Source organism: Pleurodeles waltl, chromosome 6 (assembly GCF_031143425.1).
Source record: "Pleurodeles waltl isolate 20211129_DDA chromosome 6, aPleWal1.hap1.20221129, whole genome shotgun sequence".
Lineage (NCBI taxonomy): Eukaryota > Metazoa > Chordata > Amphibia > Caudata > Salamandridae > Pleurodeles > Pleurodeles waltl.
Window position 1 is genome coordinate 328,966,899 of NC_090445.1, and position 26,221 is coordinate 328,993,119.

The 26,221-nt window shown below is 47.6% G+C and overlaps 1 protein-coding gene across 2 annotated transcripts in view; it reads right to left on the minus strand.

The window, feature by feature from the left end:
* NGDN (neuroguidin) overlaps positions 1-26,221 on the minus strand; it is a 66,998-nt gene that overhangs the window by 22,047 nt on the left and 18,730 nt on the right. Inside the window, exons 2-4 of one of the 2 annotated variants that reach the window (XM_069238179.1) lie at positions 20,995-21,048; positions 20,849-20,920; positions 17,276-17,413 (exon numbers count right to left, since the gene is read on the minus strand). In XM_069238179.1, the coding sequence (XP_069094280.1) occupies positions 17,276-17,413; positions 20,849-20,920; positions 20,995-21,048 (264 nt within the window). The remainder of the gene's footprint in view (positions 1-17,275; positions 17,414-20,848; positions 20,921-20,994; positions 21,049-26,221) is intronic. The other variant, XM_069238180.1, reaches the window with a different exon arrangement.

A 26,221-nucleotide genomic window follows, 5' to 3' on the forward strand; every position in this document is an offset into this window, starting at 1 on the left:
GCCTGTAGAGTCCATGTATAACTAACATCTTGTCGCCAAGCCAGCGAAGTATGAGGATATATGGTTAGATACAAACTAACCACAAACAAATACATTCACAGAATCCTTCATCTTCGGTGGGGAGCTTATAATAAACACCTCCATCTCTTCGCCACTGAACAGAGCATTTAAAACAGTAGCCCTCAAAGCCAAGGTGTTGGTGGTAAAAACCTCATTACCCCTGGTGATCACTTCTCTTTCGCTAGTGGTGCAAAATGACATCGGTCATACACCCTTATCTATTAGCTGCATATATGCTACCAAAATCTGATACTGTGCAATACTCAAAATAAATAGATTCTGTGGAGGACTTTTAGATTTCTTTTTGACCTTCACATAAAATATTTTGTCAGGGCTGGAGTCAAGAAGAACTCCATAACAGGCTTGAATAATCCCTGAAAGATACAGAAGAAGCTGCTTGAGTCTCAAAATGTACGAGTGTAGTAAAAGGATTTGAAATACCAGACAGCTTAAGCACCTTAAAATGTGGTATTAGATTGCACTTTCTTCCACGTGATGTTTTCCTTCTCCTCACTGTTTGAAAGAACTGTCTATGATGATGTTCTTTGGAGTATGTGACCCAGTCACACTAACTGAATTCTGAGGCAAACTAGGTGTACAAGAGCTATGTTAATTCTTAGATCACAGACCTTCTCCAATGGATGGGTGTAGGAAAGTGCCTCTTTTGACATAGTCTCCCCTCCCCCCTTTTGCCTGGTTTCTGGTGCAATTTGGACTGAAAGTGCACGGGGTCCCTGCTAAACAGGTCCCCAGTGCCAGATCTCTTTCCCTTAAACTGCACAGTCATTTTTGCCAATTGGCAAACCTTTAGTTGGCATTGTAAATCCCTAGTAAATGGCACCCCTGGTACCTAGGGCATGGGGTACTAAAGGAAGGCCCCCCAAAGGCTTCAGCACAGATTGTGCCACCCTCAGGGGCCCTCTCACTGAAAGCACCCAGTGCTGCTTTCGCAGGTTACGTGTCTTGGTGCAGGCCTAAAATGAAAATAAAACATGGCACAGTCTGTGTGCCATGTCCCCTGCACACTGCATGCAATATATGTAAGTCACCCCTCTGGCAGGCCTTCCAGTGATAAAGGCAGGGTGGATTTGAGAGGGCATACCTGCATGAGCAGATATGCCCCTGCTATGTCTTTATCAATTCTCAGACACAGTAAGTGAACAGTGAAGCCATTTTAAGTACACTGGTCATTTCGAGTTCCCCTGCTACATGATGCCTTTACTGACGATAGGGATGTTTGGTATTAAACATCTTGTATTAACAAACCCTCATGGAATCCAGTGATGGACGTATTAATACATGCACTCAGAGGGCACCATGGAGGTGCCCCGTGCAAACCTACCAACTCCTAGTGTGGGCACTGACTGGTCAAAACTAGTACAGCCACCTTAAGACAGAGTTCTGGGCCCCTGAGACGACAGCCATTGCTCTCAGGGGCTCAGAACAAAGGACTGCTCTAGGCAGAGGTGTAACCTCCTCTCCGAGGCAGAATAGACATTCCAGGGTGGTGAGCTTCAAAGGCCTTGCTGTCTTTGAAATGCGACCCAGGCCTCTCCAAATGGAGGAGGAGGCAGACTCCCAGTTTCTGACCCCACTTTTGGCGGCAGGACTGGCAGGAAAATTAAGTAAATTAGGAGGTGTGCTGACTTCATGCCAATCCCACCCCTAGGGTAGACGAGCTAAGGTGGACACTACTTTTTAAATTCCCCTATCTTGCATGGAAGGAATTAGGCCAATAGGGTTAGGGCTATTATAACTTCCCAAAGGAAGAGGTCATAGGAAGGGTGTAGTCACCCTAAGGGTGAGTAGCCATTAGCTACCACCTGGCACCCCCTGTAACACCCCTAAATTCAGTATCTCGGTGGCACCCCTGAACCCTAGAATCAGATTCCTTTTGACCTAAGAAGAGCCAGACATTACAGTGGTCACCCAGCAGAGAAGAGTCAAGACAACTGGCCTGTTCCCAGCCCTACCGGACTGTCGGCAGCCTTCGAAGATCCTGCGCAAGAAGACGACTTGTCCTACAGCCCAGCGACCTCCAAAGCCTTGGGAGGACTGCCTGCCTTCAATAAAGAAAAAGAACTTCCGTGGACAGCAGACCTGCCCAAAAGAAACAACTCCAAAGAAGAAAGAAGTCTGCCTGAGGAACCGCGAAAACACTGCCTGGTACCACCTCTGCATCCGTCGCCCACGGCCCGAGTCCAAGTGGCCCACCAGTTCAGAGAAGGTTCCCCAGCACTTCTGACCCAGGGTCCATCATAGGCTGACCCCTGCTGGACTCCACAGCAACGCCTACAGCCTAAATCTGAGGGCTCCCCCTGACCACGACTTGCCCGGTAAGCTGTTTCTGATGCCAATAGACACCCCTGTACCCGGAGCCCCTGGGCTCTGGGGAGCTAGACTGTCGGTGTCCCTAAGACCCCTGGCATATTAACTTAAGTGGGCAGCTGTGGGTTGTGGGAGAGCATGAAGTCTGTTTCTGAAAGTGATCTCCTGCACTGGTTAAAACTGGGAGCCCGACCCTGTGTTGGCACTCTGCACCCAGCCGTCCCAATGCCGCTGAGGGTGAAGTTTGGTACTGCTGTGTGGCCCCCTTGTACTTACCTCAACTCCAGGAGATCGGCCCCCGACCTCGCTCTACTCACCTGGGAACATCGCATCTTCGGTTACCCCCTGCCTCCACAGGATAACATTGGACACCCAACGCTGTGTTGTCATTCTGCATCTGGCTCCCCCTCATGGTGTAAGTTTGGTGTAGCCTTGTGCCCGCCCCTTGTCCCCGTTGCTCACCTTTACCCCTGGAAACCAACCTCTGACAACACTTTTAATCCCTGTAAGCAGTGCAACTTCTGTCCCCCCAGTCTCAATTGGTTAACATTGGACACAGACTGTCAATTCGACCGCTGCACCCAGCCGCCGCTGTGGGTGCACGCTTGGAGCTGATCTGAACCTTGCCTAGTGTTAACCTAAAGCCCAGAAGACTGGAACTGTAAGTTGTGAACTTACATGCAAAACTGCATCTTTGTTTCCCTCCATAGGTTACCATTGGAGACTCTGAATATTGTAGTGTGTCGATTTTGGAAACTGAAAAGTATTTTTATTTTAAAAACTGCTTACCTTATAATGAAATTCTGTAGTTCAGAGCATATATAAAAGCAAAGGTTATTTTTCTAAATTGGTCTCTGATTTATTTGAGTGAGTGTAACACGTTTCCTTGATAAGCCTAGCTGCTGGCTCACACTACCACAAATAGAGCTCTAGACCCATTTATTTCTGCCTCTGCACCTCTTTGGAGATCCACTGGACCCTCTGCACCGTGTACTTCATTTTAGTACACTATATAGACAACCAGCGTTCTACAATGTGAAACTGAAGTAGTAATTTTTTATTTTTTATTTTAATTTTATTTATAAGTGTTTTCTATAGCGCTAGCAAGACCGAGAGGGTAACAGAGCGCTTTACAACAGAACAGGAAACAAACGAGTCAAGAGTTACTTTGTACAATGAGGATATATATGGGTTCTCATGAATAGAAGGGTGGTAATTCGAGGAAGGGGGGGTGGTGAGGGAGAGACCCTTATTAATGAGAGGGTTGGTTTAGGAGGAATTCTTTCAGTAGTTTCTTAAAGGTCATGTGGGAGGTGTTAGATCTGATGTGGATGGGTAAGGAGTTCCATATTCTCGGAGCGTTGTTTGAGAAGGAGCATGATCGAGTTTTTTGCTTGTTGGGTTTCGGAAGGAGGAGGAGAGAGTTTGTGCTTCTCAAAGATCTGTTTGACCAGCTTTCACTAGCTTGTTAGCGAGGTATTCAGGTTTCCCAGTGTGAAGGGCTTTGTGTGTCAGGCAGGCAGTGCGGAACAGGCAGCGGGCCTCAATCGAGAGCCATTTCAGATTCTTCAGGGCTGGGGAGATATGGTCAAATTTTTTAGTTCCTGTCACTAGTCTAGCTGCTGCATGAAGAGTGGACCTCATAGGGGCGAGTCGGGATTTGGCCGTGCCAGTGAGGATAGAGATCCCATAGTCTAGTCTTGAGAGTGCCAGTGCTTGAGTGGCCTGTTTGAGTTCATCTTGGGGAATGAAGGATTTGATTTTGTGAAGAAGTTTAAGGCTGCGGAAGGCATTATTAGCATTTGACTTAATATGGTCTTGCAAGGTCAGGTTGGAGTCCAGAGAGATACCCAGGGATTTGACTGTGGTAGATGGGGAGAGAGTACATTTGAGGGCGTCAATAGATTTTAGCCATTCTTGCAGTTGAGGAAGCTGGTTAGATTTTGAGAGGAGGAGTATTTCCGTCTTGTCGTGATTGAGTTTGAGGTGGTTATGTGAGAGCCAGCATAGGGCTTCTTTAAGGGTATTGTTCAGACGGTGGATGTCATCTAAGGAAGATAGTTCAATATAGAGTTGCGTGTCATCAGCATAGAGGTGGAAGGGGATATTAGCTCGAGTGAGGATAGTGTTAAGAGGGTCCATGTAGATGTTGAAGAGGGTTGGAGAGAGGACAGAACCCTGGGGGACCCCTCTGGTAATGGGGGAGGTGGGCGAGGTTGAGTTAAGAAGTTTTACTAGCTGTGTACGGTTTTGTAGGAAGGAGGAAAACCAGCGGAGGACAGTGCCTTCAATGCCTACTCTCTTTTGGAGGGAGTCGAGAAGGAGTTTGTGGTCGTCAGTGTCAAAGGCTGCTGTAAGATCAAGGAGAATGAGTAGGCAGGGTCTGTCAGAGTCAAGAGAGATGAGGAGGTCATCTACAATGTTAAGGATGGCTGATTCAGTGCTGCAGCCTTTCCGGAAACCAGATTGAAGAGGGTTTAGGAGGCTGTTGGAATCAATATGTTGAGTTAATTGTTGGAGAGCACATTTTTCGAGAACTTTGGCCAGGAAGGGAAGGTTGGAGACAGGTCTGTAGTTGTGGAGGTTGTTCGGGTCTGCTCCTGGTTTCTTCAAAATTGGCGTGATTTGGCCTAGTTTTAGGCAGTCTGGGAATACGCCCGTCTGAAGGGAGCTATTGATGATCATTGTCCAAGTAGGGAAGAGGGACTGGTGGAGTTTTTTTAGCCAAGGAGGAAGGGAGGGGGTCAGCTAGGTGGGAGGAGGTTTTGGAGGAGGACATGAGTTTGGAGATGTCCGATACCAGGAGGGGTTGGAAAGAACTCCAGTTAGCGGAGGCCGGCAGATGCGTCCGGGCAGGGAGAGTGATTTCAGTTAGGGGGGAAGGGTTGTCGGGGAGGTATAGAGCGGGGATAAGATTGACAGTGGATGGGAGGAGGGGCACAATGTTGGGGGGAGAGTCCCTTACTAAGGAACATTCAATCTCAGTGATTTTATCGTTGAAGAAATTGGCAAAGTTAACGCAGGTGGCCTCAGTAGTGGGTAAGGGGTTGGGTGCAGGATTGGCCATTTGTTGTTTAAGGATGTTAAAGAGCTCTTTCGGGCGGTTTATGGCTCTGTCAAGGGTATTTTGGAAGAAGGATCTTTTTTCATTATATATGTGTTTTTTGTAACTTCTCCGTGCACTTCTGAGCTGATCTAAGTGGTTAGAGGAGGACTCATATCTCCAAAGTCTTTCCATGGCTCTGAGTTGTCTTCTCTCTGAGTTGAGGTCATTGTTGAACCAAGCTCTGGATGGGATGTTTCGCAGTCTTTTCAGTTTTAGAGGGGCAAGCTGATCCAATATGGTAGTTATAGTCGAGTTGTAGTGGGTGGTTAAGTCCGTCGTGGAGAGGATGGTCGAAGCGGGGGGAAGAAGAGAGGTGATTTTTTTCTTCAAAGGTAGATAGGGGGATTTGGCTGACATTTCTTTTCCAACTAAAGGATTTTTGGGGATGGGGATTGAGTTGGGGGATATAGTTGAGATGGAAAAGGATGATATGATGATCTGACCAGTCGACAGGAAGGATATCAACGACCTTGAGGGAATCTTTATGTGCTATATTCGCATCTAGTGTAGCGCCTTTGCTGTGGGTTTGGCCCTTGCAGTGTTGGGAAAGGTTGTTGCTGTGAAGGAGGTCATGTAGGGATTTAATGAGTGCATTGTTCTCATCATTCCAGCGAAGGTTGAGATCGCCCAAGATGATAAAGTTGGGGTCAGAGAGGGAGCAGTGAGTTATTAGGTCAGCTAGGTGATCCGCAAACGGTTGGGTATTACCCGGGGGGTGGTAGAGAAGGTGGAAGGTCACCTTAGAGTTGACGCAGGTCTTCAAGGAGGCGTTCAAGTGTTCACAGGAATTGAAAATGAGAGCTTCTTTGAAATCACGGTCTATGGTATTTTTGTGGATGATGGCAATTCCTCCCCCCGGTCGGTTCTTTCTCTCTTTGTTGTAGATAGAGTAGCCGGGAGGGACAAGGGTGTCCAAGATTGGTTGAGAGAGTTCGGTTAGCCAGGTCTCTGTGATGAAGGCAATGTCAATGTTATGGTTGAGGATAGCGTCAGCAAGATCCGTAGCGTGTTTGACTGCTGAGCTACAGTTAATGAGCATGCAGTTGGTGCGAGGATGGATCTTAGGCTAAGGTTTGGAAGGGAGAGGGGGGATATTAAGGAGGTGGGCAGGGGGTCTGGGAGAGGGAGGTTGTATGCGTTGTCTCCTGAAACCGGTGATGACTTGTATGTTAGAAGGGGGGATCAGGGTGGGGAGGGACGGGTTATAGGAGTGAGCGAGTATGGTGGCTTCCTTGTGGGAGAAAGGAGGGATGGTTCTTCTAGGTCTCGAGGGCCAGTGGATACTCTGTGAAGAATTGTTGGCCGACAGAAGCGTGAGTGTCTGGGTCGGTACTGGGGGAAACAGTGAGTCGAGGCTTTTCGCTAATTTGTTAATGCCTTGAATGATGAGTTTTAGTTGGGATTCAAGGTCGGAGAGCCGTGAATTAATATTAGTGGAGGGAGAGGAATTAGGGGTGGAGGAGTGGGAGGAAAAGTTCTTCTTAGCTAGGGGCTGGGGAGATTGATTCGGATGAGATATAGGATCATTGGGCAGAAGGTTAAAGGAGGCTGTCGAGGGGTGGGAGGGGTTAGAGTCAGAGTAAGGGTTAGGGGAGAAAGGGGGGGCAGGCTTGATATGAAAGTCTCTACAGGTCAACAAGTTGGGTCTAGAGGGGATCTGGGGGAGAGGGGGGAAATGAGGGGCAATGGAGGGGGAGGGGTGGAGTCGAAGGGGGTTCGGGGAAAGGAGAGGTGTTGTGGGGGAGGATCAAGGGAGTTTGGGAGGAGGAGACAGAGTGGGCGTAGTGACAGGGGGTATTGAGGTTAAGGGAGTAAGAGGCATGATTGAGGTGAGAGGGGAAAATGGGGATGAGTGGGTCAGACAGGATGGGGTTGTCGGCACTGGGAGCCGGGGGGGGGGGGGCAGGGGGTGGTGGTGGGGGGGGGGATAATGGGGGTGGGGTGGGGTGTCAATGGGCTGGGGGTGGATGGGGGGGGGGAGGGAGTGTAGACTTAAGGGAGGGGAATAAGGATTCAAAGGCACGGAGGTTGGAGTCAATAGCTTGAATCATGATGGTTCCATTTCTGAAGATGGAGATGATGACATTTCCCTGGAAAGCCGGGGAGCAGGAGATAGAGAGTTTGCAACCGTAAGGGATATTAGTAGTCTTAAAGGGGTGGAGGAGAGTAGTGAGGAGGTTGTTCCATTTAGCCATTTAGCCGGGCGTTTAGTGAAGAAGATGAGATCAGTCTTTTTCGGGCCTTTATGGGCAGTGAAGTAGGTGTCCACAAGAAGTAGCTCCGGATGTTGCCTGGAAAGTTTGCGTTTGAAGTTTTTCAGCGCAGAGGGGGAGAGGTGATTAGGGGAAGAAATGGAGAAGGAGTTGGGCCCATGGGGTTTAAGGAAGGGGGAAATGGGGGAGGAAGTGTATCCTGTGGGGGGCGACATCATGAGGACGAGGTGAGGCTAATGCTCGTGAGGGGGTTAAAAAGGGGACTCAGGGTAGGGTGGAAAAGGGGAAGGGGATAAGGCGGGAGGGGTCAAGAAGGAGGCCAAGGATCTAGGGGGGGTTGACAGGAGGAAAATCAAGGGTAGGGGGCTCGAACTGAGGTAGAGAAGCTCCGCAGATAGCGACAAGGAGGGAAAGAGGGGAGACCTAGAAAGGAGATGGGCGGACACAAAGTGGGGAAGGGTGGGAGGGAGACCACTAGTTAAAGGAGGAAGGAAAGTTGGGGCAGGCAAGGGGGTAGGGGGCTCCACTTCAGGGGATCACTTAGGACCAACACACAGGGTCAGGTTAGGCAGCCTCACTGCTGGTAGAAAAGTTGGGTGAGGAACGCATGAAGATGGTGGACGAGAAGATCAGTCAAATAGCAGATCACCCAGATCCAAGGGTCACAGGGAACATGCAGAACTCGATGCCCGATCTAAGCCCATTGGTGAACACTGGTAATCATCAGAAAGGGGTGGGGCCAGCTCACTTGCCTCACGCAAAACGCTGCGCGGAAAGGACACACATGGGAAGGACAGAAGAACCCAGAGCTCCTGCCCCTCCGGGACCTCGGGGAGTCAGCCCAGCAGTCAGATCAAAGTTCAAGGACACTCCCTATCTCGGACGGGCGGGACCATATGGAAGATTTCTCCCAAGCTAGAGTCAGGGGTGGTGAAGCAGCACCTCCTAGAAGTATAGCTCCTCCCGTAGTGCAAGCGGTGAAACTAAACGTCCCCAATAGCGAGTCAGGGATGGCGAGGCAGCGCCTCCTGGGTAAGAAGCTCCTCGCGAGCTGCAGGCGGCGCAAGACAACGTTTACAACGAGGAGACTAGTGCCTAAGTCGGCCCAAGATTAGCTCCAGTAGACTACCCCAGGTTAGGGGTCTTCAGCGTCGGCAAAGATGGCTGACGGGCAGCTCCTCACAGGTGAAAGCCGGAGATGGGGGCTCCTCCAAGGCTGGGGCCAGAGAAGGGGCTCCAGTAGACCAACCCAGGTTAGGGGCCTCTAGGAACGGTGTAGTCGGGCGGCTCCTCGCGGGTCAGAGTCGGGGGAGGTGACTCCTAAACAGTTGGAGCCAGAGATGAGGCTTCGGAAGGAGGGAGTCCGGTCCTGCCTTAGACCCAAACTGTTCAGGAAAGGCAGCACACGCCGGCAACCCGGCAGCGGGATCAGGGACGCAGAAGAATGCCCATTTGCCGCCTCAGTACAGATGACGGTCGGGTAGGTTCCCACGAGCAGGAGCCGGCGATAACAGCTCCTCAGAGGTAGGGGCAAGAGACAAGGCGCCGGGAGAGCGGAGACTTAGACCAGTGTCTGACTCTCCCGGCGGGACCAAAGACACTGAAAAAGATACCCTCAGCTGCCTCAGTGCAAAGACAGCCCGACTGCGGGGGCAGGTGAGGCTCCGGGAGAGCAGAGACCAGGTCCGGCGTCAGTCTCATCCGGTGGGACCAAAGATGTTGAAAAATGCCCACGGCTGCATCAGTGCAAAGGCGGCCCAACTGCGGGGACGGGCGGGGCGCCGGGGACCTGGACGCCAATCGATCCTCAGTCCTCGCGTGCAGGGCTCAAAGGCATCAACTAACCCCCAAAAACCCTGTCCGAGTCAGGAGGATCAAGGGTGGTCAGTGGTAGAGGGGAGGTGGGGGGGGGGGCACCAGAGGGAAACAGGAGAATCAGGACTTACATCAAAAAGTGATCCCAACCCTCAGGAGCTCCTCGAGGTGCGTCCGTCGCGGCGGCCATCTTGTTAAAGCTGCCAGGATCTGCGGTGAAAACCATACATCCAGGGAGGGCTCCCCAGTGGGCAAGGGGCCGACAGAGGGCCGGAGGGAGAGGCGGCTCGTAAATGAAGGGAAGCAGCGCCAGGGCGGTATCGTGGTCTCAAGCCCGAAGGAGCTGCCTTCCTCTGTAGCTGCCAGGAGAAGATGCGGAGCAGTCCTCAGCCCTCCCCTGATCGATGGCTCTCAGAGACCCGCGGCGGATCCTCCACTCCACCAGGACTCGGGGCCAGCAACAGCTCTAGTGCCCTGCTGGATCCAGGGACCTACGGCCCCAGGCAGGGGGGGTGAAATCCCGGGCAGCCCTTGCTGCCACCCCAGGACTGAAAGGACTGGAGCTCCGGAGAGGCTTTCCCTGAACCCAGCCCTCCCTCTGGCCGTGTCTGGGACGCAGGACTGTACCTGATCGCTCCCCGGTGCTCGACTGCGTCTGGTGCCTTCCCCGGACAGACGGACGGAGGCTGTGTGAGGATGTCGGATCCCGGACGAATCCCGGATGCCCGACTGCTCCAGGTGAGGACGCTTCCTCGGCAGCAATCCGAAGCTGCGGACGCCGCAACAAGAGACCGGGCTCTCCGCCGGGAACGCCGCCCCCCTGAGCTCCGGCCCCGGGACGAGGCGATGTTTCTCTCCCCAGGCTGACTGCTTCTTACTTGAGGGAAGCAGGAGCTGTGGAAGCGTCAGGACCAACAGATGACGTAGGTTCACCGGGGCTGCCTGGGGTCTCCCGGTACCGGCGAATGTTCGCTGGGAGCTGTCCTTTCCACCGGTGTGACTCCTTGGCTGAGACGGACGACGGTAGAGGGGAAAAAAAAAAAAATCGGGATTTACACCAAAAAGTGATCCCGTCCCTCTGGAGCTCCTCGAGGAGCGTCTGTCGCGGCGGCCATCTTAGGTGCAGCTGCAAGCTACAGGACAGAGGATCCGTCAACATGTGTCCTCGACTTTGGACCTGTCCCTCCGAATTTCTCAATGCTAATGATCTCAATCTTGAAGGAGAATTCACTGGTGAAAAATGCTACACCAAAATCAAGCTCGAGGTTAAAACCAGCACATAAAGACACCTTGGCACCTATAATGTAGCCAATGTTGATGCTAGGAGTATGACGAAAGGATGGGCAGCAACCAAATCAGAAACCCCTTGAGGATATCGGGGATGGGAATGATGCGGTTCATTTGGGATGATGGTGAATAACTTCCATAACTTAGGTAGAGATGAGCTAGCTCGAAGTCCTCTTGCTTCTCTTTTTACAAGTTTTGCCCCTCATTGTCAAAATCAAATCATGGTAGTGAGCCATGAGTGAACCCTCTTCCTTGGTTCCTTGACATTTTCTTACTACAATTTGCTGCAATCTTTGAATAACATAGGCATTATGAACTGTTAACACTTCAGAAAGTTCCTAACGGGGCAAAAAATATATAAATAAATAAATCACCAGCCAAGATGAAAAAACAAGGGTCACGTAGGTCTAGCACCCTCTCTGGATGATCCGAAAAAATAAAAAAATTAAACAGAGTGAATTTCGAGCCTTAGGAAAGGAACTGTGCGAGCTACAGGTCTGCGAGCATCAATGAGACAGTATATTAGTTCCAGTACAATCAAAGTTAATGCTTATTTTAAATACATTTTAAAAAGGAAAAAGAATAGGATATGACAAATGCGCAGTTCTTTTATTTATGTATTGAAAACAAAGTTGAGTCTGCCAAATATTTAAAAATGAAGTTTTAAAAGTGGCACAAGATCCTGATGAAAATATTGTAGCAGCGATACAAGAGGAGGATCCACTGACACAGAAAATAACTTACACCCCAAAAAAACACTAAAGTTCTATGTTCAATCCATGGCCATATTTTGTTTTTCATGAGGCGTCTACATAACCTCCCAATGCATGAGAGACGATGTGTACATTTTTTTCTTTCTTTTTTTTTACCATGCAAGCTTATTTTCTGCTAGTGGGAGCCTGGACCTGCCCAGAAGGGACGTGGATGTTTGCCTTTACTCTAAATCAGGAAGGTGCAATCCTCATTGCACAGTCAGTTTTTCTTTGGTTTGAGAGGTCAGTCAGTATGTCAAACGGTTTCCTTTAGCAATTGCTCTGTGGCTGTGGACCCAATTCCGGTATTCTAGTAACCCCATTACTTTGACAGCCAACTGTTGCAGTTAGCTCTCAGAAACAACTATTTGGGCTTGGACAAGACCTCTGCTCCTCTGTGAATTGTGTTTATGGGTCCACATTTTTTGGAGTATTTTGTGTAAAATCTAGTCACGCAGGCTCATACCCACTGAGAAGTCCCTCTGCCTAACAAGAAACTAGGGTAGAAGGCAGACTATTTTCCAAACATATGTGCCATAACTCGGAATCTGCTACCTCTGCCTCAGGGCAGCTGGTACTGAACAGGTATGCTGACCATAAAAAGGCCCTAACAAAAAGTCTTGCAGCAACCAAAAATATATTTATTAAAAATAATATAAAAAAACCTGCATGCCAAGTATTCTCTACATCTTTCTCTACACCAGAAATATGCAAAAATGTGGTTAACTTGCAGAGCTTTGTGAACTTATGCCAATACAGACAGTTTATGAACATATCCTATAAATTTCACCAATATGTCTCTTTTCACTGTCCCTCGCAAAAACTAGCGATCCAAATTATACCAAGTTAGGAACGCAAATTCGATGTTTTGGTTGCCTTTAAGGTGAAATGTCTTCAGAGATTTTGAAAACATTGTACATAAAGGAGATTGTAGGTCATCAATTACACCGTGACCCAGATAGAGTAAGACAACCTAACAGACCGACAATCGATAAAAAGCTTAACGTACTGAAAATTCACTGAAACAAATCAGATACTACAGAGAAGAATAGTAAGTTAATTCATGATAAAAAACCTGAAAGTCACTAAAGCCTATGCTGAAGAAGTAAAAATCTCAAAGCCTCTAAAGTAACACATTTGATTTCATGTGGAAAACACACACTATGGAACATGCAGTCCTGTATTTAATTCTTAAACCAAACAAAAGCTTATCTCCTACAGAATGTGGGAATAGGTTGATTTACTGTTCCATCCTCAGCTCTACATATCTGCAGCAAGTACCTGATAGTGGGTCTAAATGAAGACTGAAGTATTTTTTTTTAAGGATGTAGGAGGCTCGCCCAGTGTGTGGTGGACAATAATAGTGTTACACCTTATACTGGGTCGAGGAAACCTTATTTGATAGTGTTACAGTGTCCAGATAGCCAAGGCTCACTAGTGGTAGCTGTGGTGAGCAGGCAACACTTACCTAGGAAGAATGTGCAATACCACAGAAGTCACACAGTAACAAATCACACATGTAAGGAACCACATAGTGTTGCAAGAATAAAGGTATTTTATTACAGGAACACCAAACTAGATTACTATAGGCAAACCCCCTTTTGGAGGTAAGTACACACAAAATATACATAGGTAAGTATTGGGAAAAGGCATAAAATAGCAAGGCCCTATTGGGGGGTGGGAGGGGAAGCAAACCATATACTAAAAAAGTGGAATGCAAGAACGGGTCCCCCACCAGAGGATATGGAGTGGTTATCCAAGGCCTGGGAGAAAGCTGAACCCCAGTAGGTAAGTATCAGAAGACCCCCATCGACCAGGAGAGGAGAGGTAAGTTACCTGGTCGTCCCATAGGCTAACATGGGGACTCGTAAATGGAATACTGCAAAAGCAGAACCAGGCCGGTGGGACCAAACAGTGGATTCTGGATGAAGAGGACGTGCAAAAGAAGGAGACAGAGTTCAGTCCATGCAGGAGTGTCCAGGTGGTGCAGGAGGCAATGTCCACCCTTCTGTGGGTGAAGATCCGGGGCGACGATGATGGATGAAGTCTAGCTGCAGAGCACAGGAGCTGCAGAGGAGTCCCTGAATTCGCCGGTCACTCCATTGTAGACAGGTCAGTGGTCAGGAGGACAAGCAAATGCAACTGAAGCTGTTGGAGATTTGCAGAGATGAAGAGGACCAGCAAGGTCCTGGGGACTCGACCTTTGGAGGCGAGTCCGGGCTGACCCTCAGAAGACAGAAGAGCCAGCAGAAGTAGTCGGGCCCCATGAGCATCCCACTGGCAGCAGGCACAGTAAGAAGCAGTAAAGCCCACGCAGCACACCTGACGAGGAGTCCCACGTGCTTGAGCAGCAGAGAGGAGACTGTCCGTGCAAAGGTATGGGCTAGGTGCCGGTGCTACTTGGAGCCTGAAAATTCCTCGGAGCAGCAGCCAACAAGCCTTGATTGATGCAACAGTCACGGTGCACAGGGGTAATGTCCTGCAAGGAGAGACAAGGGCTCACTGTCTCCCCTCAGAACCACCACTTGTTGTGGAGAATCTTCGCAAGTCCAAAGGAAAGCAGCCGCCCAGCCGCCGAATGTCATTGCCTTAGGTGCCTGCTGATGCAGGGGAGTGACTCCTTCACTCCAAGGGAGATTCCTTCTTGCTTCTTTGGTGCATCTGAAGTCTTGCCAACCCCAGAGGATACAGAGCAGTGGAAATGTTGCAAGTTGCTGACAGGAGCTGCAGAAACAATGTTGCAAGGAGAGGTCATTCTTGGAGTTGCAGTCTTGTTTGGTTCCTGGAGTCCAGCAGCGTTTCTGGTGGCCAGGAACAGAAGAGGTTTTTGCAAAGGAGTCCTGGTGGAATCTTGCATGACTAATCTGGTGACCCACTCGCAAAGGAGTGCCTAAATAAACCAAAAAGGAGCCTGGTCACCTTCTGAGGTGATCACCTATCAGAGTGGGTCACTGACATCACCTACCAACCCTGACCAGTCAGATGCTCCCAGGGGCCTCTGCACATCTTGTTTTCAAAATGGCAGAACCAAGTGGCCACCTGGAGGAGCTCTAGTGAAGGACAGGGGAGTGGTCACCCCCCCTTTCCTTTGTGCAGTTTCGTGCCAGAAGAGGGACAGAGGTCCCTGGATTGGTGCAAACCGGATTATGCAAGAAGGGCACCAAATGTGCTCTTCAAAGCAAACCGGTGGAGTGGGGAGGCTACCCCTCCTCAGTCCTGTAACACCTATTTCCAGAGCAGAGGAGGTTGCATCCCTCTCCCACAGAAAATCCTTTGTTCTGCCTTCCCCTGCTTAAGCTGGTTAAGCAGCAGGAGGGCAGAATCCTGTCTGAGGGGCTGCAGTAGCGTGGGCTGCTCGCAGACCCTGAAAGACTGGTAAGAGCAGTACGGGGGGGGTCCTCTAAGGATCCCCCATAGTGCATGGAATCATTCCACCAATACTGGCATCAATATTGGGATAGGATTCCGACATGTTTGATACCAAACATGCCTAGGTTCGGTTTTACTTTTAGGTAGCTGGACACACCTTTGGCCAGTAAATAGTTAAAATGGCTTCTCTGCACTTAAGAAGACCAGGGAATTGGAAATGGAGGTCGCAGAGGCACCTCTGCTCATGCAGGGGTGCCCAAACACACAGGGACCTGCACCCTGCCCTCTGGGCTGGGTGGGCCTACCATAGTGACCTTGAGCAGTGCCCAGCAGTGAAAGGGTGAATGCACCTCTTCACCCAGGCTGCAAATGTCAGGCCTGCATACACAGTTTGCATGGACTCCCATTGGTGGCATAATACATGTTGCAGCCCTTGGCGGAGCCCTGGTGTACAAATGCCCTAGGTGGGTACCTTGGTGCCATATACTAGGGACTCGCTTGCATACACCAATATGCCAATTGTGGGGTGTAAGAAGTACCAAAGCAACTAAATTTGGAGGAAAGAGCACAATCACTGGGGTCCTGGTTAGCAGGATCCCAGTGAAAACAGACTAAGCACAGTGACATCAGGCAAAAAGGAGGGTAACCATGGCAGAAAGAGGAGACTTTCCTACAATGGAGATATCCATTCAAGGTTGAAATATTGACATTTTGGAGTCTATTTTCACATACTAAAACAAATTCACCCAAGGATAGGATTTGCATGGCATACCTTAAGCCACAAAGTTGATTCACAAGCATTCCCTCTCTCGTTGCTTCTGCCTTATTTTTTCTAAGTAACTAAAAATATATTTTGAATAACACAAGTGCAATACAGTCACTTTAACAGATATTTGAAGTAACTAAGTATAGATCAGCTATGTCTGACACCTCTGAGGTCATAGCTCTGGTTGCCCAACCTTACAAGGCTTACACCATTGCTCCTCAACAAACAAGTATTAGCAATACAATGGGTGTCGCGTTTCCTCGAGTTAGAGCTATTAGCGTTATGAATTCCTTACTGGACTTTTCTTGCCACATAAATTGAGAATGAAAAGTCAAACAGCTAACATAAGCAAGTCAATTCAAAGCGACATGGCCAACATGAGCGTGAGTGCGAAGGGGAGACACAAAAGGAAAAAGAAGTTTGCTCGCAGTCAAACGTATCGGCAAACGTGCAATTATCCATGTAACTGGGTCGATGGCTAAGGCGGTAACAAACCTGCCCCAAAGAAGGGCAAACGTAAAGCATTTACCAATGACAACAAAGGATTTTTGAAGGGCAAGCCCATGAATGAGTGAGAATGATGGGTGTGCGGAGGGCGCCCACAGATAGATTACAACACGTCAGAGCACTTGCGTGCTTGACCTTATATAAATAAAATAAAAAAAGAAAATCAGGATAAATGGACAACTTGTACACGTTTATCTAAAATATATTTGTGCAGGAAGGCCAACCAAAGTTCAGAACTGCTCAAGCTCTGAAACAATCCTTTTCAGGTGTTGCCACAAACTTCTGAAACTCCCCTATCACTCCCTAAGAACTCAACCCTCCCATTTTTTGCTCTCAGAAAACATCTAAATGTGCATTTGTTCTGTCAATATCTGTGTTAATCTCTTGTCTAAATTGGCGTTCTGGAAATAGTATTTTTCTCACCCGGTGTAATCTGCTCTTCAAACGAATTACAATGACACTTGCATAATATTGCACATTTTTCTCCTCGGACTCCATTGATTCTCAATAAAATAATTTAACTGGCTCTTGTAATCTTGTAGTACACATTCCAAAGCACTTTAATACTCGAAGGTGCAGAAGCACTATAGGAAAATGTACACAAATAAAAATTTGCAAGTTGGACTGGAGAAAACTTTACCGCAAATAGCTGCAACATAATTCCTGTTACTCTTGAAACTGAAGGCAACTACTTTAATCTCTCCCTGACCCCAATCTGTGGTTAACTTCAGTCACTACCAAAAAAAAGATGTTGTACCTAAAACCATGAGTGCTAATCCCAACAGGTACCTACAGAAAGATGCAGCTTCTTTATAACAAAAACACAATTTTCCTGAAAACACTGCACTAACCAACCAAATATGCAACTGTGGAGATTCTTCCAGGTTTCCACCGGGCAACTAACCTAATATTCAGATGATCAGTTGTCCCTGCACAAACCCAGTAGTTCATGCTGGGCAGAGATGCATGCCTGAAAGCCTGGACCTAACAAAACTTTCATAATGGAACAGGTATGAAGACTACAAAGTTCCCACAAGAAACCTTTAGTTTACCATATTTCATGCCTTCCTACCGTGCGTATCTCCACGAGCCGCAGGATACCCATGTTATTTGCGAGGGACCGGCCTGATGTTTTCTCCAATATGACATGAGCAAGATCCATGAGGTACATGACGAGGAGTTGGTCCTTTACCTCCAAGAAGCTGAGGCCCTAAAGATGTAGTAAGGACAGAAAGGGAATTAAAGTGAGATGTGGAGTGGAACCGGGGTGTGCAAAATCAACCAATGTGAGGTATTCAGTCTCCGTATTTGCACAAACATTTGCCAAATATTCCAGTTTTAGACAAGACTCTCTTTTCTGAACTGGGAAGGGAATAATATGTCCATGTTAATTCAGTTCTGGACACCGTCACTCGCACATGCACTGCTCCATCAATGGCACCCAGCTATGGAATGAGCCCTCTAGCCAAGCAAGAGAGGGAAGAAGGTTTCCGTGTTAATTTAGTCCCAGAACTTCACCAGTTGAATTCTACCCAACATATTCTGCAGTGGTTCTTCTCCGTTTGTTGGAAACGCTTCATGAGCCACGTAGCGAAGGCTTTTTACCAGCAAATGAGAGAAGCATTGATAGTTATTTTATCAAAACCAGGGAAAGATGTTGAAGACCTGGGCTCCTATAGACCGCTGTCCATACTTAACGTTGATGTTAAATTGCTAGCTAAAGAACCGGCAACTTGATTAAGTTGAGTGGTGACACTTTTAGTGCAGGGAGATCAATGCGGATTGATACCGAGGAGGGGACCCACATGATCTTTCAGGACCTATCGCATATACTGCACGAGACTCGTGATAGTGCACTCCATGCAGCACTGGTGGCCTTAGATATAGAGAAGGCATTTGATACTTTATCCTGGGAATACCTATGGGAGTTGGTGCACAGGATGGGCATAGGTCCCAACTTCCTATCATGGGTGCGTCTGTTATATGCAGCGCCTTGGGCAAGGGTGCGTACGGGGCGATAGTGTTAGACTCCTTTACTATTGAACGGGGCAGGCGGGAAAGGATGTCCCTTGTCGCCACTGCTGTTTTGCACTGGTCATGGAGCCCTTGGCCATACAGCTGCGGACAGGCCTGGATAGGTGGGGCATCCGAGTAGGGACAAGAACACACATTATATCATTGTATGCAGATGATGCTCTAGTGTACGTTACAAAACCGGAACAATCGGTCCCTCTCTTGTTAAGTATGATGGATGTTTTTGGTCGGGTATCGGGCTTCCGGGTTAACCGTCGGAAGACAGTGTTATTCCCGATGGCAGGTCCGTCGGTGGTGGCGGCATCAGAATTACCACAACTGGATCTGGCTTGGGAGACTGAGTCCTTTCAGTATTTGGGCATACAGGTAGCGCATTCCCCACAACTACAATATAACGTGAACATGGGGAGAGTGATGGAAGGCCTCTGTACCTCTATCCAATTATGGACCTCCCTCCCGCTATTGGTTATGGGTTGAATCGCACTTAGTAAAATTATCTTGCTCCTGCAGTGCCTGTATGTTATGCAAAATTCACTCTGTGAACTACCCCCTTTGCTGTTTCGACAGCTAGACAAACTACTACTATCTCTAGTTTGGGAAGGTAAGAGATGCAGAGTCCGCATGGAGGTATTGAAGCTGGACCTAGTCGATGGGGGCATGGGGCTACCAGACCTATATTTATATAACTTAGCTGGGTTGCTGCAGTATGCAGCCTGGTGGTGTGACGATGCCCCCAACTGGCAAAAATAATTTTTAGGTGGCTCTATATGTGTGTCGCGCCTAGCGTACCTTTTAATGGGTGGCTCTAGGCTTCCGCGGGATGCCCCCTACCTGGTGGAGCAGGTGTTGCGGGTCTGGGAGCGGGTGGTTGTGCGGGTTCTCCGCAGAGCGCCATATACGCGCGCCTGCTTCCCGTATGGTGGATCTGGCCCTTTGCCAAAGCTACTGACATGTTGGACTTTGCGCAGTGGCTTGCAGGGGGCTGTAACAATGTAGGGGATTTATATCAAAATGGCACGTTTACTACAGGGGAGGAAGCTGAATCCCTTTTTGGAATTGATCAGAGAGAATTCCTGCAATATGCAAGCATATCGCAGACGGCCCGGGAGATTTGGACGTCCTTTCCCGAGGAACCTGCCGAATCCCACCTCATAGTGACACTTATTGACCTTGGCGGTGACCGCGGTCTCCTCTCTCAAACATATAAGGCTCTAAAAAGAGATAGGCTGATAGACATACAGGGGACTAGGGACTGCTGGGATGCAAGCCTGGGAACGCCACTTACGGATGGGGAATGGAATAGGACTTGTTCCCTGGTACGGGATGCGACTAGCAAAGCTAGATTTAAGTTGACACACTTTTATTATTTATTATTTGCATAGAGCATACCCGACACCTCAACGCTTGCATAGAATATTCCCGTCAAGACCTGACAGCTGTGCTCGCTGTGGCGAGCCTTCAGCTTCTTTTGAGCACATAACATGGATCTGTGACTCTATCCAACCCTTTTGGCGTCGGGTGGTGAAGACATTGAGGGAAGTGGCAGCTGTTAGAGTGAAGGTCACAATGAGGCATTGCCTGCTGGGTCTACTCCCCATTCCCAAAAAAAGGACACGAAATGGCGTATAGATTTGTGCAGTTGGGGCTTATTTTGTTGAAAAGACGCATTGCGATCCGGTGGGCCAGCCCGATTCCCCCACTGCATATTACTTGGCTAGATGATTTTGTTGAATGGGCGACTGCGGAGGAATGCCGCTTACGAGGGGTTTGTGTGGATGAACACGCTGAGCATGATTTGGAGATCCGGCGGAGTATGATTGATGGGCTGCCCGGAAAGCATAAGAACGATGGGGAGGACTCCTTAACAGATGCTTCCACTAGTTTAGCTCTGACCCTGGTTAGGCCGCTCGAACAATGTGTATGTTAGCTATGGGTGCATGGTCATGAGTTTTAGAGGGAAGGGGTCCTATCGCCCCTCCCTCTTGGTTTCTGTGTCCCTGTGAGATGTCCCTCCCCTCTCTCACCTAAGGAGTAGTCCCTGCTCGTCCGCAGACTGGTGTCCTGCTGCCCCCACCGGGCGCCTTCCGTGTATGTACCTGATTGTTTGGATGATTGAATGATAACCGTTGCTCTCTCTTCAGGTTTGTCTCTGATAAACAAAGCTTACAGTATTAGTGTTCAATAGTTAAATATTTAATGTATAATTCACTGCAATCGTTGTAGATAATGCCGATAGTCCCTATAATTTCCGAGTACTGTAAGTCTTGAGACAGCCTATCATATTGCCATCATTGTGTTGACTCTCCATACACACTATGTTGTAGCATTATATGCAGAGATGGAAACTAGGACACTAAAATGGATTGGACATTAGGCCTGTTTGGATGGACTGGACTGTAGCTCTAAAGAAATGTGGTTACAGTAGAGTGCAATTTTGTATGCATTCTTTTATATTGTATAAATAAAATATAAAAAAAAAAAAAAAAAAGGAGTCCCAAAACTTATATTCTCACATGTACTACTCATCAAAGCGTTGCTCAGCCGTACATTCCATCCTAGACTTCAGTCCACTGCTCCACATATGCCCACTTCCTTTTCTAACTTCACCTACCTTTTCAGTTGGCAACACCCCCGATCTTATTCTCTGTAGCAAGCCCTGAACCTGGGCAGTCATGCCAGTCACCTGTAAAATAAAAAAAATTGAGTTGGATTGTTAAGTGAGAGCATGGATGAAGCTTTTTATACCATGGGACTCACCTGATCCTGCAAGGTGTTGAGAAGCTGCACGACAGCAGGGGCATCATTCATGTCCTACAGAACGAGAGAAGGTGGAGTTTAGGAAAGATACAGGGAATTGCAATTTAGCCCCATACTGAATCGGAGCCTCGCGGGTAATAAATATCTGTGCACAAACATAACTGGGTGAAATTACACAGAAAAAGACTAGACAAAGCAACATTTTCAATTTGTTATGAAATCTGAAATAGAAGATGGGAACCTAAAGGAAAACCATTCATATTTTAGAACCTGACACAGAAAGAGTTTTGTTGTCTAGGGAGGTTTTTTTTCAAACCTTGTTACTGAAGAGCATTGTTTCACCTGAGACTGCAAGAACCCACCAAAGATTTTCGAGTATAACAGTTTTTTCAATGATGGCATTAAGATGGATCATTTAAGCACCTGTTCGCGTACTGCCAAACAACCTAATCTCTGCAAATTAGGTGCTTTAGCTGTGACTTTTGCTGCTGCTCCGCCAAACCTCTGCAGCCGCACAGACTGCTTTTAAGACACATCCAGATCAGTGCTCCCTAAACCTTTTAGAACCACAACTCAATTTTTTTTTTTTTTTATGAGAAATTTTTTTACACAACTAGTTTTAATGGACATAAGGTGGGCGATATTTGAACGTAACTAAAGCACGTAGGACTAGCACATTGTCATATACAGACAGCACAATTTCCACTGAAATGGCCACTACATTTGCACAGACATACAGTTTTACTGATAAAAATACTTTGCACATGAATGGTGGGTGTCAATTAGAGTTCAGTAAACATTTATCATTTTGTGCATCACCAAGTAATTTGATTTGCTTTGAACCTATTGAAATCTTTGTTTCCATCACACTTCAAAATTACAGAAGAAATGTGCTTCATTTTTATTTTCTTAACTGCTGAAGGTGTACAGTTCATTTACAGTAATTTACATTTCGTGGTGATTACAAAAATGACATCCTACAAGCTTTCCTTTCACACTCGCTCTACCACAGAAAGATTATCACAGAGTTCACTTTACTTTTCTTTTTCTGACTGCTAAGTGAGAGGAGTTAGTAAACAACAATCCTTATGTTGAAATAAAACAAAATAGGCAGCAACTTGTCAGAAGACAATCTGACATTTGACCGCTGTCTTTGAAGTGCAGCTTATGTGACAAGATAAATACAGAATTTGAAGCCATCTATATTTATTGCTTGGACTTTCAAACCAAAAAAAAAAAACGGCTTGCGACTGACCTACAGTTTATTTATTTATTTTTCCATTTTATTGAATGCAATAAGCAAAATACAAACAAAGGCAGTGAAACACCATCACAAGTAACATATAATGTGCGGGACATGTTCTCTGTGTGAACCTTGTCCGGTCTCTGCCTGCATCAATCGCCCCCAGACCAGCTCTGCAGAACTCCAACTATGTTGGCTGTACAACTCCACTGGGCACTGAAATCAAATATGACACTGGCGGTCTCTATATGTTATGTGGCCTTGAGGCTTGCGAAAGTTCTTGCGCATACAGTCTAGTTGCTCCTTACAACAGGTCAAGTCTTTTAGCCAATGTTCAAACGCAGGAGCACGCTTCTCTTCCCAGTGTATGGCCACCCTTCTCATCACTAGTAATAAAGCAATTGTAGTTAGCCTGCGATTGGCAGGCTGCAACGGCTGTACCTGCCCCGGCAGACACATTTGGGGTGTGTACACCACCTCCTCCATCACCATCTCCTTTACGGCCGTTGTCACCTTCGTCCAGAATTCCTGTACCCGACCACAGGTCCAGGCTAAGTGCAGGAAGTCGGCGTCAGCACCTCTACATACGGCGCACTTGAGTCCTCCTGCAAGCCATAGTTATGTAATTGAAGTGGGGTGTAGTATACTTGGTGTAAAAATTTAAAATGCACTATTCTTAATTTGCCATGGGGCATTCATTCTGTGCAGAACAGCATTCCCATTCTTCCAGCGTGAGCGTCCCCCCAATAGTGCATTCCATGTATCCAGAGCTGGGTGAGAATCTTGTGAGTGCTCTGCCTGTGACGCATTATATAACTTAGTAATAAGATTCCTATGTGCGCTATTTGTGAGCAATGTCTGTAGGGCACCTAGAGACCCCAGGGAATTGTGGATATAGAGCACAGATAGCCTTCTTGAGCCGTCAAAAAATGTATGATACACTGTTCCAAATAGAAAAAGAAAAGGATGCACATATTCCTAACTGTCGCCCATCCCAATTAGGGAGCGCGCTTCATAGGACCACACAGACCAGTGGTCAGGCGCAAAATTAATTTGTCTGCCACTGCCGGCGGGTAACCTACCCGGGTCCGTGTTTCCTGAATTCCAGAATGATAATGAAGCGCGCTCCCTAATTGGGATGGGCGACAGTTACGAATAACCTTTTTCCCAGACTAATGTAAGTGATTGGATACTTTTTCTGAGAATTTCAGGTGAATAGCAATCCACACATCTTTACGATTAGGAGATACACATAGTCATTAGGTCCTGAAGAAGAGTCACTGGATCCGTATGGACCACCAGGACGTGAAACATGTTGACCCTCGATAGGGATGGTTTGAAAATTCCCCACCCCCATTTCTCTTTTGATATAGAGTGATTGATCATTATCTCTGTTTCACTCTTGTGACTACTTTTTAACCTTGGCCTCCATTCCTCCTCTGGTCTAATAAATTGATTACCCGTTGTAGGCTTTGAGAGCCAATTTTAATCCCTTTAACTTATCTCCTTCCTTGCTTATTCACACTTGGGGTCGTGGCAAAGAGCCCCCCCATTTGGGGTGGTGCCCGTCAGACATTGCAGTGCCGGTCTGACGAGGAGCAACTCTGATGAAGCAGGACATCCTTGTGGATGTGTGAGCTGTCTTGTTCTTAAATTTTAGGACCCTCTTTATTGTATCCTTTCTTTTTTTCTATTTGGAACAGTGTATCATAAATTTTTTGACGTATCTACCGGGAGGATATACACTGGACCATAATTCCTCCCTATCCCCCTATTTACTAGCCTTCTTGAGCCTACGGTATATAAATAGTGATAATGTTGTGGGACGCAGGTGTTGAAATGTCTCCTCAGCTGTGATAAACATGCCATTCAGGTATAGAGCCCCTATTGTGTGAAGATTCACTGCCGCTAATTTAGAGAGTGCCTTGGGCTGAGTGGTAACGAGAGCTGTGTGATATACCAGCGGCATCGCAGGCACGTATATGGGAGTCTAGTGCGTGCCATGCCCTTACCGTACTTTGTATTGTATTTATTTCTTGGTGCGGTATCCCTCTACCTTCATAAGGCAGAAGAGCTGTGAAGGGCAAAGGGGGCGCATTGTCTGTTTCTATTGCAATGTGAGGCAAGTATTTAGGCAGAAAATACCAGAAATGTGCAAATTGTGCTGGTGCACACAAATAATACAAATGAAAGTCAGGAGCGCTGCCTGTAGGGTTGTCCCATCTGACCCGTGGCTGCCTGCCGGCCCAGGTCAATGTCACCAGATGAGATTTAAGCTTGACAAAGAAAGCTTTAGGTAAAATAATGGGTATGTTAACGAACAGGTATGAAAATTTCGGTAGTATCTTCATTTTTATAATTTCAATCCTGTCAGTCAACGATAAAGGTAGCCTCGACCATCGGGCGACTTGGGTTTCGATCACACAGGGCTGAGTGGCATGCGTGCGTGCGTGGGTGGCATAATAGTGGATTTGGCCTACTTAATGCTAAGGCCAACATACCACTCAGATTTCACATATACCCTAATTAAGGGGGTAAGTGTGCTCCTGGGTCCCGTACGTACAACAGCATATCATCTGCATAGAGTGATATGATCAGGAGTCGCCGACGCAAGCACAGTGCAGCATCACCATGCTTTTGTCTAATTAAACACACCCGGGGCTTCAGTGCAAGTGCAAACAACAATGGCGATAGGGGACATACCTGCGGGTCCCCCTGTGTATTGGAAATTGGTCTGACGTGACCCCATTTATGCGCACCCAGGCCACCGGCACGGTGTACAGTCGTGTAATCCAGCTCAGATATGCCTGTGGCATGCCCATGCTGTGCAGCACCGTAAGCATATAGGTCTATTGTATGGAATCGCCGCTTGCACTGGAGGCTTTCATTGGTGAAGGACCACGAAGAGCGTTCGTAAATTGTGTGTTGTGAATCGTGCCAGTATAAAGCCTGCTTGGTTCGTCAGGATTAGTCTGTCAAGCAGGGGCTCTAGCCACATTGCTATTATCTTTGCCAGTATTTTAGCGTCTGTGTTAATCAGAGACAGCAGGTGATAGGATTAGCATCTGTCTAAGCATCTGTCTACCGTTTTATTAGCCTTCAACAGTAGAATTATTAGAGCCTAGCACAGGGAGGCAGGCAGTGTATGTTTCTCATAGGCCTCGGTGTACATCGCTAGCATGGGTGTGGCCAGTATGTCTTTGTACTCTATAGAATTCACTTGGGAAGCCATCAAGGACCGAAGCTTTCCCATCCTATCGTGATAGGCTGCGTTAGAGATTCCCTCTGTCCTGGGTAAAGACATGCTAATGCTATATCCCTAAGATGCGCTGCAAACTCTGCTGCAGGTGCAGACTCCTGAGTCCTATGTAAATCGGCATAGTAATCCACAAAGAATCCAAGAATAGACGGGGTGTCATGAGCCTTTTCTCCCTCCCGTGCAGTGATATTCACTACCTGGTGTGATGCCCGTGGCCCTTTCATTTTCTGCGCTAGAGTATTACTCGGTAGGCCTCCTTCCCTATAGGCTCTTGCCACCTATCGCCTTGACAGGTGCTGTATCTCTTGCGCAGCTGTGTCCTTCTATTCCGTGATTTATTCTCTGATGGCTGCAAGTGTGGCAGTGTTGGCGTGTGATTTGTATTGTTGCTATAGGTGTTATAATTTGCCCTCAATGGTGCTTAATCACGGTCTAATGGACTTCAAGACCCCACCTTGAAATCCAATGGACGCCTCATGAATGTTTACTTTGAATGCTTCCCATAAAGTCCCCGCACTGTCTTCTGACCCTCTATTTTATTCAAAGTATTGCGTTACTGCCTTGTGTAGCCAGTCTCTAAACACAGGGTTGAGTAATTCTGTGAGTTGCAAGAACAACTGAAACTGCAGGAGCTTATGCGTTGGGACCATTAGTTCCAGGAGCACTGGGGAATGGTCTGACAGCGTCTGCTGTAAATGTTTAACATCCGTCACCCCTGTGCATAC